Raw genomic sequence first — 15,195 nt, 5'->3', positions numbered from 1 at the left:
CGAAGGAGGCAAACCCAAACTGTCTGTGGCAAGATTTCTCTAGTTTCATGTTTATGATGTTCAGTCACGTGATAATCCTGTACCACAAGTTGCCAACTTCGCTGTACTCTAGAGAGGAGCCTTTGCTGCAGTGCTTTTTTTCCTCCTCTCTTGCTTTTTCTTCCTTTGCTTTTTTTTCTTGAAAGAGAAAATCGTGCAATGTATGTTTATGCCTACACCATGCCGAGGCGACACTTACCAGTAAATAATCTTTGTATCCCCGAGGTAAGATACTGTTTCTGCTTTCCCTGCACAGTGCTGCTGCAGCACGGAGCTGATCCAAACATTCGGAACACCGATGGGAAGTCAGCCCTGGACCTGGCAGATCCTTCAGCCAAAGCCGTCCTCACAGGTAAGGAGACAGAGCTGCCCAGTTATCCTATCTACTAGCTACTAGATCTATCAGCTTGCTTGTATAAAACCTTTATGTTCTGAATTTTCTTTTATTTTTTCCTACTCATAAAAGCTCAAGAAATACATCCCATTACCTCTACTTTATTATTGATTTGTTATGTTAACTGTTAACCATAATTGCTATACTGTCACAGCAGAAGCAATAGGATTGCTTATTCTGCTTAGAATGTCTGAGAATTACAGCATGAAATGAAAACATAATTATTCACATTTTACACTTTCTTTTTTTATGGTTTAGATCCTCATTTCCTGTACTTCATCTTCTCAGTTAAATCTTGTGGAGACCTTCACTATGGAGCAAGCAAGGGCATTTGTGTTACTTTATAAAAGTAGTTTTGATCGGAAAGACAACCTGCTGCCTCATTGCTTAGGTCAATAATTAAATAAAATATGGTGCTGCTCCTCCCTTGCCACTCTATTTATATTTTTTATCATTATCTTCTCCCCATGATAACTAAGTAAGTACTTTTTAACTGAGGCCATGCATTGCCTTTTTACTTCAGATAATACAAATTTGGGCTTAAGTATTGGTTTTATTAAGGCCGATGTCAAGAAGAGCAAAGAAGGAATGCTGGAATAGAAAGGCTCTCAATAACAACATAGGAAATAATGCTATGAGTGATGTGATATTGAGCAACCATTTTCATTGATCTTCATTCGCAAAATGCTGCGTTGGGTCTATTTTTGTTTTTATTCTTAGCATCAGAGTTCTGCTGCCTTTGCCTTTTACTTAACTGACCTTTGTAATTTGGAGCCTCTTAGTCACTGCAGTGCTAACAGTATTGTTTCAGGTTGCATGAAAGTAAATGACTTTTAGCTTCGTTTTAAATCTGTCCAAACTTGAGAAAAATAAATCTTGTATTTACTTTTAAATTTAGAGTCCATTTTTAACAGAGTCCCTGACATGAATGAAAAATATCTATATACAGAAAGGTTTAAAATTATGTGGACTTTTGCTTAATTATTCTACATAGAAAGACAACTTCCCTCAGTGTTAAAATTGATATAATCTCTGCTAAATCTGAGTTATCTGATTTATCTAAATTAATAAAAGGTTAATTAGGTGATTCGGTTGCTGAATCAAGATAACATACACGAGAGGGATGAAGCCATTTTAAACCAGAGTAGATAAGGAAAAATTTAAATGTAATTATGAAGTTTTAAATAATGAAATGAAAGTCCCTAGCCTCAGGTCTGCTGTTTAGGTTCCACAGCCTTTCAGTTTTTCCATTTAACAAAGCCCTGGGCAACAGTTGCAGCCTTGAACTGGTCTCTGACCAAAGGAGAAATACAGTTCACAGCAAGAGAGGGATGTTATAAAAGCTGACCAAGACTGTCTGTGCCTCTGTGTCCTCCCTCTGACCTTTGCTTCTCTCCAACCCTCAGCACCTGCCTTGTCCATGGTCTAGATTTGTTCATTTACTGCAGCACTGCTTAGATCCACTTTCACTTTTTTTAAAAGACAAAGTTTGAATATGTTATTAACAACAAGAAACAATCTTCTAATCGGAAATGAATTTCATGGGAGATTATATTGCCTGTTGTTAGTTTGGGAAAGAAATTTGGCAGAATAACTCATAGACCCCAAAGATTTCCTGGAGGGCCAATACTATGTCTGTTAAACTTCACTTGAAAAGCATCTAGCTTGTATTTTGCTTAGTAGGAAAGTATTAAATTCTTCTTGGTCATAATACTGAGCTCATTAATTGTTTTTTTCAAGAATATGCTCTCTTGGAAATGATATACAACTTTTCAGGTATGATTTATAAGAAAAACATTCTAGTGAAAAATGTTTGTAGAAAATATAAGCTAATGATATTTACACATTTGTGTTATATAATGCAATGAAATATATTCTAAAATGTGTTTCTGCCCATGCAGGTTCTCTTCTAAGCAGTTCTTTCTGATGGAAATATGGTGGAAGTAATATTTCCAAAGTTAAATTTAAAAGATTGAGCACTGACAAAAAGATAATCTTTTGAAAGGAAAGCCTTAATTTAGAGTTATTAGAGATTATTCTGGATGATGTGTCATTATTTTCATGCCAGATATAGTTGTAGTACCGTTACTTACCTTGAGGGTCCAGTATTTTTTATGTTACTGTTCTTGTGCATTAGCCAAAATTGCATATAGGTATATGTATAATCTTTAAAAGAAATTAGCAAAGTGAAAATCCCTTTTACTGAATATTTTAAATATGTAAATATTTTAAATATGTAAATTACTAATACCCTCTTCTGTATAAAGAATGCATGGGTTTTTACAGAGCTGTATAAAACAACAGCATACTTCTGGTTTTACAGCTAAGGGACCCCAGCTTATAGCCATCTGCTTTGGATAGTCATTTAGGCATTTTTAAGAGAATAATTAATTGGAAAAGCTCATTAAACTCTTTGTTGAATTATTATGTTAAGTGACTGATGTGCTTAGAAGAGATCTTGAGGGTTTTGTGATTTTGGTTTATAAGTCTGAACTTCTGGGCAGTCAACTGAAGGACTTGGATATGGTTTTGTTTTTTGTTTGTTGGTTTGTTTTTTAGGAAACAAGGATAGGAAAAGTTTAAACAAGCCTGTGTAAATTTCATTGAGGAGCAGTTTCAGTGTGTTAAGATGGTGAATTTTTAAAAACTTATTTATTTTGACCTTTGTTCTAGGTATATAAATATATTCATTTAGAAATTGGAGGAAATAGGAAAAGTACAAAAAAGAAAAAAATTGCTCATTATTCTGCCACCTAGAGAGAACATTTTTGTATATTTTATTTATAACCTTTTTTTCTGAGCACACACACCCCACATTCTTCTCTCTCTTTAATCAAATCAGCCTTATACATTATATATTGCTTAATAATCTTTTTTAAAAATTGAGTTAAATGAATATCCCCAGAAGGTGCAAAGTATTATTCCGCAACATGAATTTATAAAGACTTAATGGTATCCTTCTATGAATACATTTTAGTTTTTTGAGCTAATCTTCTGGTGTTTACCATTTAGGTAGGTTGTTTTCATCCTCTATTCTTTCTTATGAATTTAGAGTTATTTTATCAATTCCATTGGCATTATCTTCGTTACCATATTCAGTTTTAGCGTCCACACACGTTTCTGCTTCTGAATGAAACAGAGAATTTGGTGAATGAGGGACTTCCTTTTTAAAGGACTGCACTGTATGTGATATTATTTTGAGAGAGCTACATGTAAATTGAAGGTGGGTGACAAAGGGAGTATTCGTTGAAGAGGATAAAGATGTAGAAGTGTTGGTTAATCATGTAAAGGGGGTTCTGTGGGGCAGAGTGGGAAGTTGGGTCATAACAAGAAGTGACAGCAGATTGAGGCTGAGAGTTTGGGAAAGACTAGATGGCCAAAGGAGAGTTATAGCTGGCTGAAGCAAGGATGACAGGGATGTAACAGTGAGTTTAGGTGATCACAGGGTTGCCAAGGTCATCTGTCCCAGAAGTTTCCTAGTAGATTTAGGGGTAAGGGAATAAGGAAGAGGGATATATTTGCACCAGGGTGTCTCAAGAATAAACTTTAATCTGGATTCATTGCACTTCTGAGGAAATTCTAATCTGTGATTGATGGGCTGGCTTTTGGCTCCCTTTTTAGAAGGAATCAGCTGTGGCTCAGTCTGAAGGCAACATTGAGGGGTCTTAATGTTTAGCTTGCTGAGCCTGGTGTGCTAAATCAACAAAATTTATTTGCAATCCTATCTCTGTTTTGTGTTGTTATTCTACTCCACTGCTTCCTCCTGCTTTTCAGATAAAATGAAAACCTTCAGCATGATCGGTGAATACTTAAAATGATCTGAATCCTGATTGCTAGGTTTTAGTTAAGCAAAAATTTAGGATTCCTTTCTTTTTCTCACATTTCAAAACCAACCTATCAGTTGTTCAGGTCTACCATACTTTCAAATCCCCAAGCCAACCATTTCTTACCAGCTCCACTACCCTACCCTTAGTATATGCTTTTTGTTGTCTTTCTTTCCTGACAGCAGTAGCTTCGTAATGGGTCTCTGCCTCCACTGTAGCTGGAGTGAGTTTTCTAAAGCATAAATCAGTGCTGTGATTAGAAAACTCATCAATATGTTTCATTACCACTGAATAAAATCTAGACTCTTAACCATAGCCTTCCATGGTCTGACCCCTGCCGTGCACATCTCTGATCTTGTCGTCTTCTATGTTCTCCCTTGAGCTCTCTGCTTCAGCTACAGCAGGATGCTTGCTGTTGCTCAAACAGATGAAGCCCATTTTGGTGTCTGGACCAACGCATGCTCTTTACTAAAACTGGAACGCTGGCCCAGAGCTTCACATGGGTCATCAGTCAAATCTCCACTCAGATGTTTACTCCTCAGGGAATGCTTCTTGTCCTCAATCCTGTCAGCTTACTTTAGTTCCCTTATAGATTTATTATTGTATTTTCTTTACAGTGTCTAAAATTGCATTAGTTTGTTATCATTATTTTTTTTTTGCCCAAATAGAATGAAAGCTTCACAAGAATTTGGGCTTTTGTCTGTTTTGCTCACTCCACTGTGCCCAGGACTTGGATGAGTACGTGAAACTATTGAATAAACAAGTACATCTAGGTTCTGATTATTAAGTTTTCTGCTTCTTAAAAATTATTTTGAATTGCTAATAGTCATGTACACCTCTTAAAACATAATGCACTAAAGTTTTTTCTGTTCTTTTAATCAGTATATACCTGATGCGTAAGATACGTACTGAACATTTTATCAACAGAATTCTTGGATAGCTCCTTTGATTGAGAATATTTCAGTTCTGGAAAGATCAAACCTGCAGCTGTCACATTGGAATTCCAGATGTCAAGCCAGGGCCTTATTTTTACTCTTCTTTGGTTGTTCTGTTAATTGACTGTTTTGCACATCACCCATACTACAGTGTAGCCTATTGCCTTTCATGTGTAGTACATTTTTACTATGTCTCTCATGATTGAAGACAGTGTTTACCTGATTAATATTGCCTGCAATATTTATCATTGTATTATTATAAAAGTTAATTATTTCAATAATAATTAAATTAATAAATTAATAATAAATTGATTTATCCAACATTATAAATGTTCTTCTCAAGTCTTTGCTCTCTAGGCAGTAGGCTTGAATTCAGCATTCATTTGAAATATTAAGACAACAATATTTAGAATCTATAAGGAAAGATCTAATAATCAAAATATTTGAGCTATTCATAGTTAAGAGGCAACTCAAATAATGTAAGTATGTAAGCCTTATATGAGTTATAGGCCGTTAGACATAAATACGAATTTCCCAGGTGGCTCAATAGTAAAGAATCTGCCTGCCAATGCAGGAGACGTAGGAGATGCAGGTTCAATCCTTGGGTCTGGAAGATCCTTTGGAGAAGGAGATGACAACCCACTCTAGTATTCTTGCCTGGGAACTCTATGGACAGAGGAGCCTAGCAGGCTACAGTCCATGGGTTGCAAGAGTCAGACACGACTTGGTGACTAAAAAACACAACAGACATAAATACATGGATTGGAAGAGAATAGAAACTTTCTTTTTGGATAACCCAGAATTCTAGTATCTCAATCTCTTCCTATTAGCCTTTTGTGTAATTAAAGCCAGCAGGCCTGCATCATTAAAACCAGCATGATCTTTCAGCTCATCAAAAATCACCTGTTTGTGAAGCATAATAACCTGTTAGTGTGTACTCTGAGAGCAACTATCATTTTCCACAGTAAACTGTAGCAACTTTATAGTGTTTTCACTGCATTTTGTATTAATACCTCAACTACAACCAAATTGCTGTTTTGAATGGTTCTTTTAAAAAATTCTTATAATAATTACTGTTAACATTTGCTTTCTTAAATAGCACATTGGACATTGAATTCATTAATACTTTAGTATTATAAGGGTTAATAACTATTCTTTGCAATTTTTATTAAACTTTTATTTTGACAATATTGTAAATTCATATGCAATTATACAGGGAAGTTCCCTGTACCGTCTGCATTGCTTTCACCTAGTGAAACAATAATGTCTAATGAAACTGTGGTATGGTATCACAACATTGCTGCACTCAAGATACAAAACATTTCCATCACCAGAGAGATTCTTCTGTAGTTTTTACTACTTGTAATGCCTTAACAGACTGGTTCCAAATAGGAAAAGGAGTACATCAAGGCTGTATATTGTTACCCTGCTTATTTAACGTATATGCAGAGTACTTCATGAGAAACGCTGGGCTGGAAGAAACACAAGCTGGAATCAAGACTGCCGGGAGAAATATCAATAACCTCAGATATACAGATGACACCACCCTTATGGCAGAAAGTGAAGAACTAAAAGGCCTCTTGATGAAAGTGAAAGAGGAGAGTGAAAAAGTTGGCTTAAAGCTCAACATTCAGAAAACAAAGATCATAGCATCTGGTCCCATCACTTCATGGAAAATAGATGGGGAAACAGTGGGAACAGTGTCAGACTTTATTTGTTGGGCTCCAAAATCACTGCAGATGGTGACTGCAGCCATGAAATTAAAAGACACTTTTTTCTTGGAAGAAAAGTTATGACCAACCTAGATAGCATATTGAAAAGCAGAGACATTTCTTTGCCGACTAAGGTCCGTCTAGTCAAGGCTGTGGTTTTTCCTGTGGTCATGTATGGATGTGAGAGTTGGACTGTGAAGAAAGCTGAGCGCCGAAGAATTGATGCTTTTGAACTGTGGTGTTGGAGAAGACTCTTGAGAGTCCCTTGGACTGCAAGGAGATCCAACCAGTCCATTCTGAAGGACATCAGCCCTGGGATTTCCTTGGAAGGAATGATGCTAAAGCTGAAACTCCAGTACTTTGGCCACCTCATGCGACGAGTTGACTCATTGGAAAAGACTCTGATGCTGGGAGGGATTGGGGGCAGGAGGAGAAGGGGATGACAGAGGATGAGATGGCTGGATGGCATCACTGACTCGATGGACGTGAGTCTGAGATGGACAGGGAGGCCTGGCATGCTCCAATTCATGGGGTTGCAAAGAGTCGGACACGACTGAGTGACTGAACTGAACACCTTTATCTGGTTTGGTATTAGGGTAATGCTGGCTTCATAGAATGAATTAGGAAGTGTTCTATACTTTGGCCACCTGATGTGAAGAGCCAACTCATTGGAGAAGACCCCGATGCTGGGAAAGATTGAGGGCAAGAGAAGAAGGGGTGACAGAGGATGAGATAGTTGGATGGCATCATTGACTCTACGGAAATGAGTTTGAGCAAACTCCGGGAGATAGTGAAGGGCAGGGAAGTCTGGCGTACTGCAGTCCATGGGGTTGCCAAGAGTCGACATGACTGAGCAACAACAACTATCTGCGTTTATTTTCTGGATGAGATTGTTTTCTGAAAGAGATTTTTTTTTTTTTTTTTTTGGTGAATGTTTGGTTGAATTCACCAGTGAAACCATCTGGGCTTGGTACTTTCTCTTTTGGAAGAGTACTATTAATTCTTTATCTCTAATTGGTACAATGGTAACTAGGTTATGCATTTTTTCCTGGTGTGAGTTCGGTAGCTTCTGCCTTTCAAGGAATTTCATCTAAGCTGTCAGATTTCTGTATATAGAGTTAGTTGTAGTTTTTCTTTGTTAGACAGTTTTTAATATCTTTAAGATATATAGTGTTATCCTCTGTTTCGTTCCTGTTAATAGGTAATTTGTGCTTTCTCTTTTTGTTTTCTAATTCTCTATTGAATTTGTTACAACATTGCTTCTGTTTTATGGGGTTTTTTGTTGGTTTGGTGACAAGGCATGTGGGCTCTTAGCCTTCCCCACCAGGGATTGAACCTACAGCCACTAAATTGGAAGGCAGAGTCTTAACCACTGGACTACCAGGGAAGTCCCTGTGTTTTCTGTGTTTTAAATGTTGCTTAGAAGTTTGTTAAGTTTTTTGACCTTTTTCAAAGAAGCTAGTCATTTTTTCATTGATTTTCTTTCTCTTTTCCATTATATAGATTTAGAGTTTGAAGTTTCTAAACTTTCTTGAGTTTAGAAAACTGATTTGAGATTTTTCATCTTTTCTAATGTGCCATAAATGTCCCTCTAAGTACTGCTACTGTGATTGTGTCGCACAAATTTTGTATTTTCATTTTCATTCAGTTCAATGTGTTAGTTTTCAATTCCCTAAGACTTTCTCTTTAGCCCACAGATATTTAGTAGATGTATGTTGCTCAGAATCTTAAGTGTTTGGAGATTATTTATTATCTTTGTAATATACCTTCTAGTTTGATTCCATTGTGATTGGACAACACTTGTTATGTTTTCAATTCTTCTCATTAAAAAAATTTTTGTTTTATGGCCTAAAATGTGGTCTGTTTTGGTGTATGTTCAATGGGCATGTAAAAAAAATGTGTTCTGGTTGTTGTTAGACGAAGTATTCTATAAATGTCTCTTCCATCCTGTTGGTTGATGGTGTTGTTGAGTTCTACTCTATCCTTGCTGATTTTTTTCCCCAAATGGCCTTGATTGGCATCATAGGAAGAAAGGAGCAGTGACTTCATTACTGTTGGGCTGTAGTGAAAATCTGTGGAAGTCTTTTGTCTCCACCAACATTGTGGTGCTGCTGCTACTGCTGCTAAGTCGCTTCAGTCGTGTCTAACTCTGTGCAACCCCATAGATGGCAGCCTACCAGGCTCCCCCATCCCTGGGATTCTCCAGGCAAGAATTCTGGAGTGGATTGCCATTTCCTTCTCCAATGCATGAAAGTGAAAAGTGAAAGGGAAGTCACTCAGTCATGTCTGACCCTTAGTGACCCCATGGACCACAGCCTACCAGGCTCCTCCATCCATGGGATTTTCCAGGCAAGAGTACTGGAGTGGGGTGCCATTGCCTTCTCCGAACATTATGGTGAGGAGGGGCTAATTATTACCTGGAAAAGATGAAATCTTGGCTCCTAATAAGCTTGCAGATTTAGGCTCATCCCATGGGCTTTGCTTCATGAGTAGGGGTAGAGCTATAGGTTTTTTGTTTGTTTGTTTTGAGGTGTGATTTTTAATTGCTTATTTTTTTTTTTTTTTAAGTATTTGACTGGAAGAGGCAGTTACTGTCTGAAGGTTTACTGTCATCTTAGACTGTACCTGTCTTGGTCCTTTGGCTTGAGAGAACAGGCTTTTGTTTGTCTGGACCTATTGGTGTTTTCTGAGTTGCTAGCTTCTTCACTTCTTAAAGTCTGTATCAGTTCAGTCACTCAGTCATGTCTGACTCTTTGTGACCCCATGGACTGCAGCACACCAAGCCTCCCTGTCCATCACCAACTCTTGGAGCTTGCTCAAATTCATGTCCATTGAGTCAGAGATGCCATCCAGCCATCTCATCCTCTGTCGTCCCCTTCTCCTCCTGCCTTCAGTCTTTCCCAGCATCAGGGTCTTTTCCGGTGAGTCACTTTTCACATCAGGTGGCCAAAATATTGGAGCTTCAGCTTCAGCATCAGTCCTTCCAATGAATATTCAGGACTGATTTCCTTTAGGATTGACTTGTTTGATCTCCTTGCTGTCTAAAAGACTCTCAAGATTCTTCTCCAACACCACACTTCAAAAGCATTGATTCTTCAGCCCTCAGCTTGCTTATGTCCAATTCTCACATCTGTACATGACTACTGGTGAAAACATAGCTTTGACTAGACAGACCTTTGTTGGTAAAGTAATGTGTCTGCTTTTTAATATGCTATCTAGGTTGATCATAGTTTTTCTTCCAAGGAGCAAGTGTCTTTTAATTTAATGGGTGCAGTCTCCATCTGCAGTGTTTTTGGAGCCCAAGAAAATAAAGTCTCTCAATATTTACATTGTTTCCGCATCTATTTGCCGTGAAGTGATGGGACCGGATGCCATGATCTTCATTTTTTGAATGTTGAGTTTTAAGCCAGCTTTTTGTTTCTCCTCTTTCACTTTCATCAAGAGGCTCTTTAGTTCTTCTTCCCTTTCTGCCGTAAGTTCAGTTCAGTTCAGTCACTCAGTCGTGTCCAACTCTTTGCGACCCCATGAATCACAGCACGCCAGGCCTCCCTGTCCACCACCATCTCCCAGAGTTCACTCAGACTCACGTCCATCGAGTCAGTGATGCCATCTAGCCATCTCATCCTCTGTCGCCCCCTTCTCCTCCTGCCCCCAATCCCTCCCAGCATCAGAGTCTTTTCCAATGAGTCAACTCTTCGCATGAGGTGGCCAAAGTACTGGAGTTTCAGCTTTAGCATCATTCCTTCCAAGGAAATCCCAGGGCTGATGTCCTTCAGAATGGACTGGTTGGATCTCCTTGCAGTCCGAGGGACTCTCAAGAGTCTTCTCCAACACCACAGTTCAAAAGCATCAATTCTTCGGCGCTCAGCCTTCTTCACAATCCAACTCTCACATCCATACATGACCACAGGAAAAACCATAGCCTTGACTAGACGGACATTAGTCTGTAAAGTAATGTCTCTGCTTTTGAATATACTTTCTAGGTTGGTCATAACTTTTCTTCCAAGGAGTAAGCATCTTTTAATTTCATGGCTGCAGTCACCATCTGCAGTGATTTTGGAGCCCAACAGAATAAAGTCTGACACTGTTCCCACTGTTTCCCCATCTATTTTCCATGAAGTGACGGGACCGGATGCCATGATCTTCGTCTTCTGACTGTTGAGCTTTAAGCCAACTTTTTCACTCTCCTCTTTCACTTTCATCAAGAGGCTCTTTAGCTCCTCTTCACTTTCTGCCATAAGGGTGGTGTCATCTGCATATCTGAGGTTATTGATATTTCTCCCTGCAATCTTGATTCCAGCTTGTGTTTCTTCCAATCCAGCGTTTCTCATGACGTACTCTGCATAGAAGTTAAATAAGCAGGGTGACAATATACAGCCTTGACGTACTCCTTTTCCTATTTGGAACCAGTTTGTTGTTGCATGTCCAGTTCTAACTGTTGCTTCCTGACCTGCATACAGATTTCTCAAGAGGCAGGTTAGGTGGTCTGGTATTCCCTTCTCTTTCAGGATTTTCCACAGTTTATTGTGATCCACACAGTCAAAGGCTTTGGCATAGTCAATAAAGCAGAAATAGATGTTTTTCTGCCATAAAGGTGATGTCATTTGCATATCTCAGGTTATTGCTATTTCTCCCAGCAATCTTAATTCCAGCTGTGCTTCTTCCAACCCGGCATTTCACATGATGTCAGTATATAACCTTGATGTACTACTTTCCTAATTTTGAACCAGTTTGTTGTTCCATGTCTGGTTCTAACTGCTTCTTAATCTACACACATATTTCTCAGGAGGCAGGTAAGGTGGTCTGGTATTCACATCTCTTTAAGAATTTTCCAGTTTGTTGTGATCCACACAGTCAAAGGCTTTGGCCTAGTCAATAAAACAAAAATAGATGTTTTTCTGGAACTCTCTTGCTTTTCCTGTAATCCAACAGATGTTGGCAATTTGATCTCTGGTTCTTCTGCCTTTTGTAAATCCAGCTTGAACATCTTGAAGTTCTCAGTTCACGTACTGTTGAAGCCTAGCTTGGAGAATTTTGAGCATTATTTTGCTAGCTTGTGAGATGAGTGCAATTGTGCAGTAGGTTGAACATTCTTTGGCCTTGCCTTTCTTTGGGCAAGTTTTCCAAACTTGTTTTCCACTGTTGAGTTTTCCAAAGACATTTTCACAGCATCCTCTTTTAGGATTTGAAATAGCATAGCTGGAATTCAATTACCGCCACTAGCTTTGTTCGTAGTGTTGCTTCTTGAGGCCCACTTGACTTCGCATTTCAGGATGTCTGGCTCTAGGTGAGTGATCACACCATCATGGTTATCTGGGTCATTAAGATCTTTTTTGTATAGTTCTTCTGTGTATTCTTGCCACCTTTTCTTAGTATCTTCTGCTTCTGTTAGGTCCATACTGTTTCTATCCTTTATTGTGCCCATTTTCGCAAGAAATTTTCCTTTGGTGTCTCTAATGTTCTTGAAGAGATCTTTAGTCTTTCCCATTCTGTTGTTTTCCTCTCTTTCTTTTCACTGATCACAGAGGAAAGCTTTCTTATCTCTCCTTGCTATTCTTTGAAACTCTGCATTCAGATGGATATATTTTTCTTTTCTCCTTTGCCTTTCATGTCTCTTCTCAGCTATTTGTAAGGCCTCCTCAGACAACCATTTTGCCTTTTTGCATATTTGCAAAGTCTGGATGTATGGGACAAAAAGGACTTGGGAACTCACCACCATGTCTTTCCTTGGGTTCCAAGGTCTTTAACCAGTATGCCTTCTTCTGTCCATCATTGAGAGTCTTCTCATGTATATTTTCTATATGATGTCCAGGTTTTTAAAGATGTACTTAGTGGGAAAAGTATGGAAAAGTACATATACTCCATTTTCCTAGAAGTAGAAGCCTTGAAACTGTTTTTGATTGGTTCCTATAGTATTTGGAACCAGTCTATTCTCATATATATACTCTAAATATTTAAGCATTGAGTGTAACCACGTGAACAAGGGACAGTTTGGATGGCATGCTTATTTTTCTAAAGCTGTCTGCTGATCAGAAACCTAAATTTAAGCAACTGTGAGTTATGAGGGGTATGATTGGACTCTCAGCTATAGTCTCATAGTACTGCAGAGAACGTAACTGTGTAGTATGTTTGCTTTTTTAGCTGAATCAAAAGGAAAATTACGAGTTTACAATTGAAATAATTGTGACCAGAAGTTATCAACAGCTTGCTGCTTTATCTATCAGTTGGTAACTGGTAGATAAGCCCATCTTCCATGGCCTTCTTTCTGTGCTATTCATTATTTCCATTTATTCTTTGACTTAGCCCTAAGGTTGGAATAGCCCAGCAGCCAGTATTTTCCTAGTTGGTCTAATGTAGGAGAATTATTTTTCCTAAACTTTAAACAGTCATTGAACACATGGCATGAGGTTTTATTATTTAAAAAATGAGGTGTCCCTGAGTGGAATAAAGGGAGTAATTGGTAATTATTTCACATCAAAGAGGCTCCATAATTAAAGTAAGTTAGTGTTGGAGAGTTTCCTAGTAGAATTTTTGTAGAAAACCATCTTTTCCTGCTGTACTCCAGCTTTGTCAGTGTGCCTGCCTAACGTTACTCATTCATAAGGCTCACGAAACTGGAGCAGGATATGATGATGCAAAAAATATAAGTTGACCTAAAACAAAAACCTCCCCTTTGAACATATACCCACTTTTATGCCTGATATTTCCTAGCAGCGTTTGCCTTACACCTACAATTTCACACCTTCCAACATGCTGTATAAGCAGATGTCAAGAAGGAACATGTGCTAGCTGCTAAGAAGAGGCAAACGAGTTGTGTATACCCTTTTACTTAGGGAGCAGTTTAGCCAGGCTTTGGACTGGGAGGGTGTTGACGACCTAGGAGACAGGGCTTTTCTTAACCCTTCCCCCTCTTTACAAAGGAAAAGGCATCACGAGCTGTAGGTTCATGGCCATGCTGTAAGACTGCAGCATTCCACCAGGCCCTCAATCAAGAATGGGGTAGAAAGAGCAGTTTCAAACAAACCCTGAATTCCTTCCGTTAAGCTGTTTTGCAGTAATGGGATATAGTAACTATGAAACTATTTTAGGTGTACTGTAAGATTGAGTCAGTGTGTTAGGAGTAAATGAGTTAGGAGTTCTTTGGGGAAAAAAATGATTTCAGGACTAGATTGGGGAAGGTATTGTGAACCTGGAATATCTTCATGTGCTGGAAAGTAAGGAAGTGCTCAAACAATAATGCAAGCAGGTCTAAAGGACACAGGGGCATGTCAAAAGGACAGCTTGAAGGGGCTCCCACTGAGCAAATCTAGGACAATTTGACCATCAAAATGAGAGTAAAGAATTATAACCCATTAGATAACATAGGAAGAGCTGTGTTCATCCAGTGATCGTAAATGAGTAGAGAGAGTTCTTCTCACTGCTCAAATGCTCATTGATAAATGTGGATTGAACTGTTGGAACTGGAAAATCCCCATTTGCAGGCACGGTAGCAGACTGGCTGGAACAGGAATCCTTAGTGGATGCTGAATTTCAAGGACCAGGTTTGATGAGGAGCAGAATGTTGGGTGGTTCTGAGCATGGCTGCCAATAGATTGATTATTGCTTGGGGGGAAACTGACACTATGCAGTAGAGAAACCTGACAGTACACTTGTTGAGGAAGCAAAGTTACTATAATCAGTGCGAGTCAGATAAGCCTGAGTCTGGCAGATGTAATACCTGAGGGGGACACAGCATCTCTCATGTTGTATTCTAGCCAGGGATGCATAACTGAATCTCTCCAGGAGACATTAGACGAATACAAACTTAGGTGCAGTCTACAGAATAATTGGCCTGTAGTTTTCCAAAATGTCAATGTCAGGGAAGACAAAGGCTGAGGAATTATTTCAAATTAAAAGAGACTAAAGAGACATGGCAACTGAATGCAAAATAGATGATCCTGGACTGGAGGGGGAAAGCGCTGTAAAGACTATTATTGGAACGTAACAAAATTTGAATGTGTACTCTCTATTAAATAAAAATATTGTACCAGTGTTAAATTTCCTGACTTTAATTACTATACAGTGCTTACATCAGAAAATATCCATGTTTTTAGGAAATAAACAGTGAAGTAATAAAAGACAAAGAGACATGATGTATTGCAAGTTTCTGAAATAGTTTAGAAAAATTACTTAATGCTTCTGTGTACCCTACATAGAGATATAGAGGAGAAAGAAAGGATATAAAAAACATGGACAAAATATTAAAACTTGTTGAGAGACAATTCCCTGGTGGCTCAGATAGTGAAGCGTCT

The 15,195-nt window shown here is 38.5% G+C and overlaps 1 protein-coding gene across 1 annotated transcript in view; it reads left to right on the top strand.

Moving 5' to 3' along the window:
• The window catches only part of TNKS (tankyrase), a 149,558-nt gene that overhangs the window by 38,350 nt on the left and 96,013 nt on the right, over positions 1 to 15,195 (top strand). The window contains exon 3 of the mRNA XM_068969716.1: positions 296 to 391. Within this exon, the coding sequence (XP_068825817.1) occupies positions 296 to 391 (96 nt within the window). The remainder of the gene's footprint in view (positions 1 to 295; positions 392 to 15,195) is intronic.

This window comes from Capricornis sumatraensis, chromosome 4 (genome assembly GCF_032405125.1).
Source record: "Capricornis sumatraensis isolate serow.1 chromosome 4, serow.2, whole genome shotgun sequence".
Taxonomy (NCBI): domain Eukaryota; kingdom Metazoa; phylum Chordata; class Mammalia; order Artiodactyla; family Bovidae; genus Capricornis; species Capricornis sumatraensis.
Note: the sequence above shows the minus strand (reverse complement) of the source record. Positions and strands in the feature narration are given on the sequence as shown.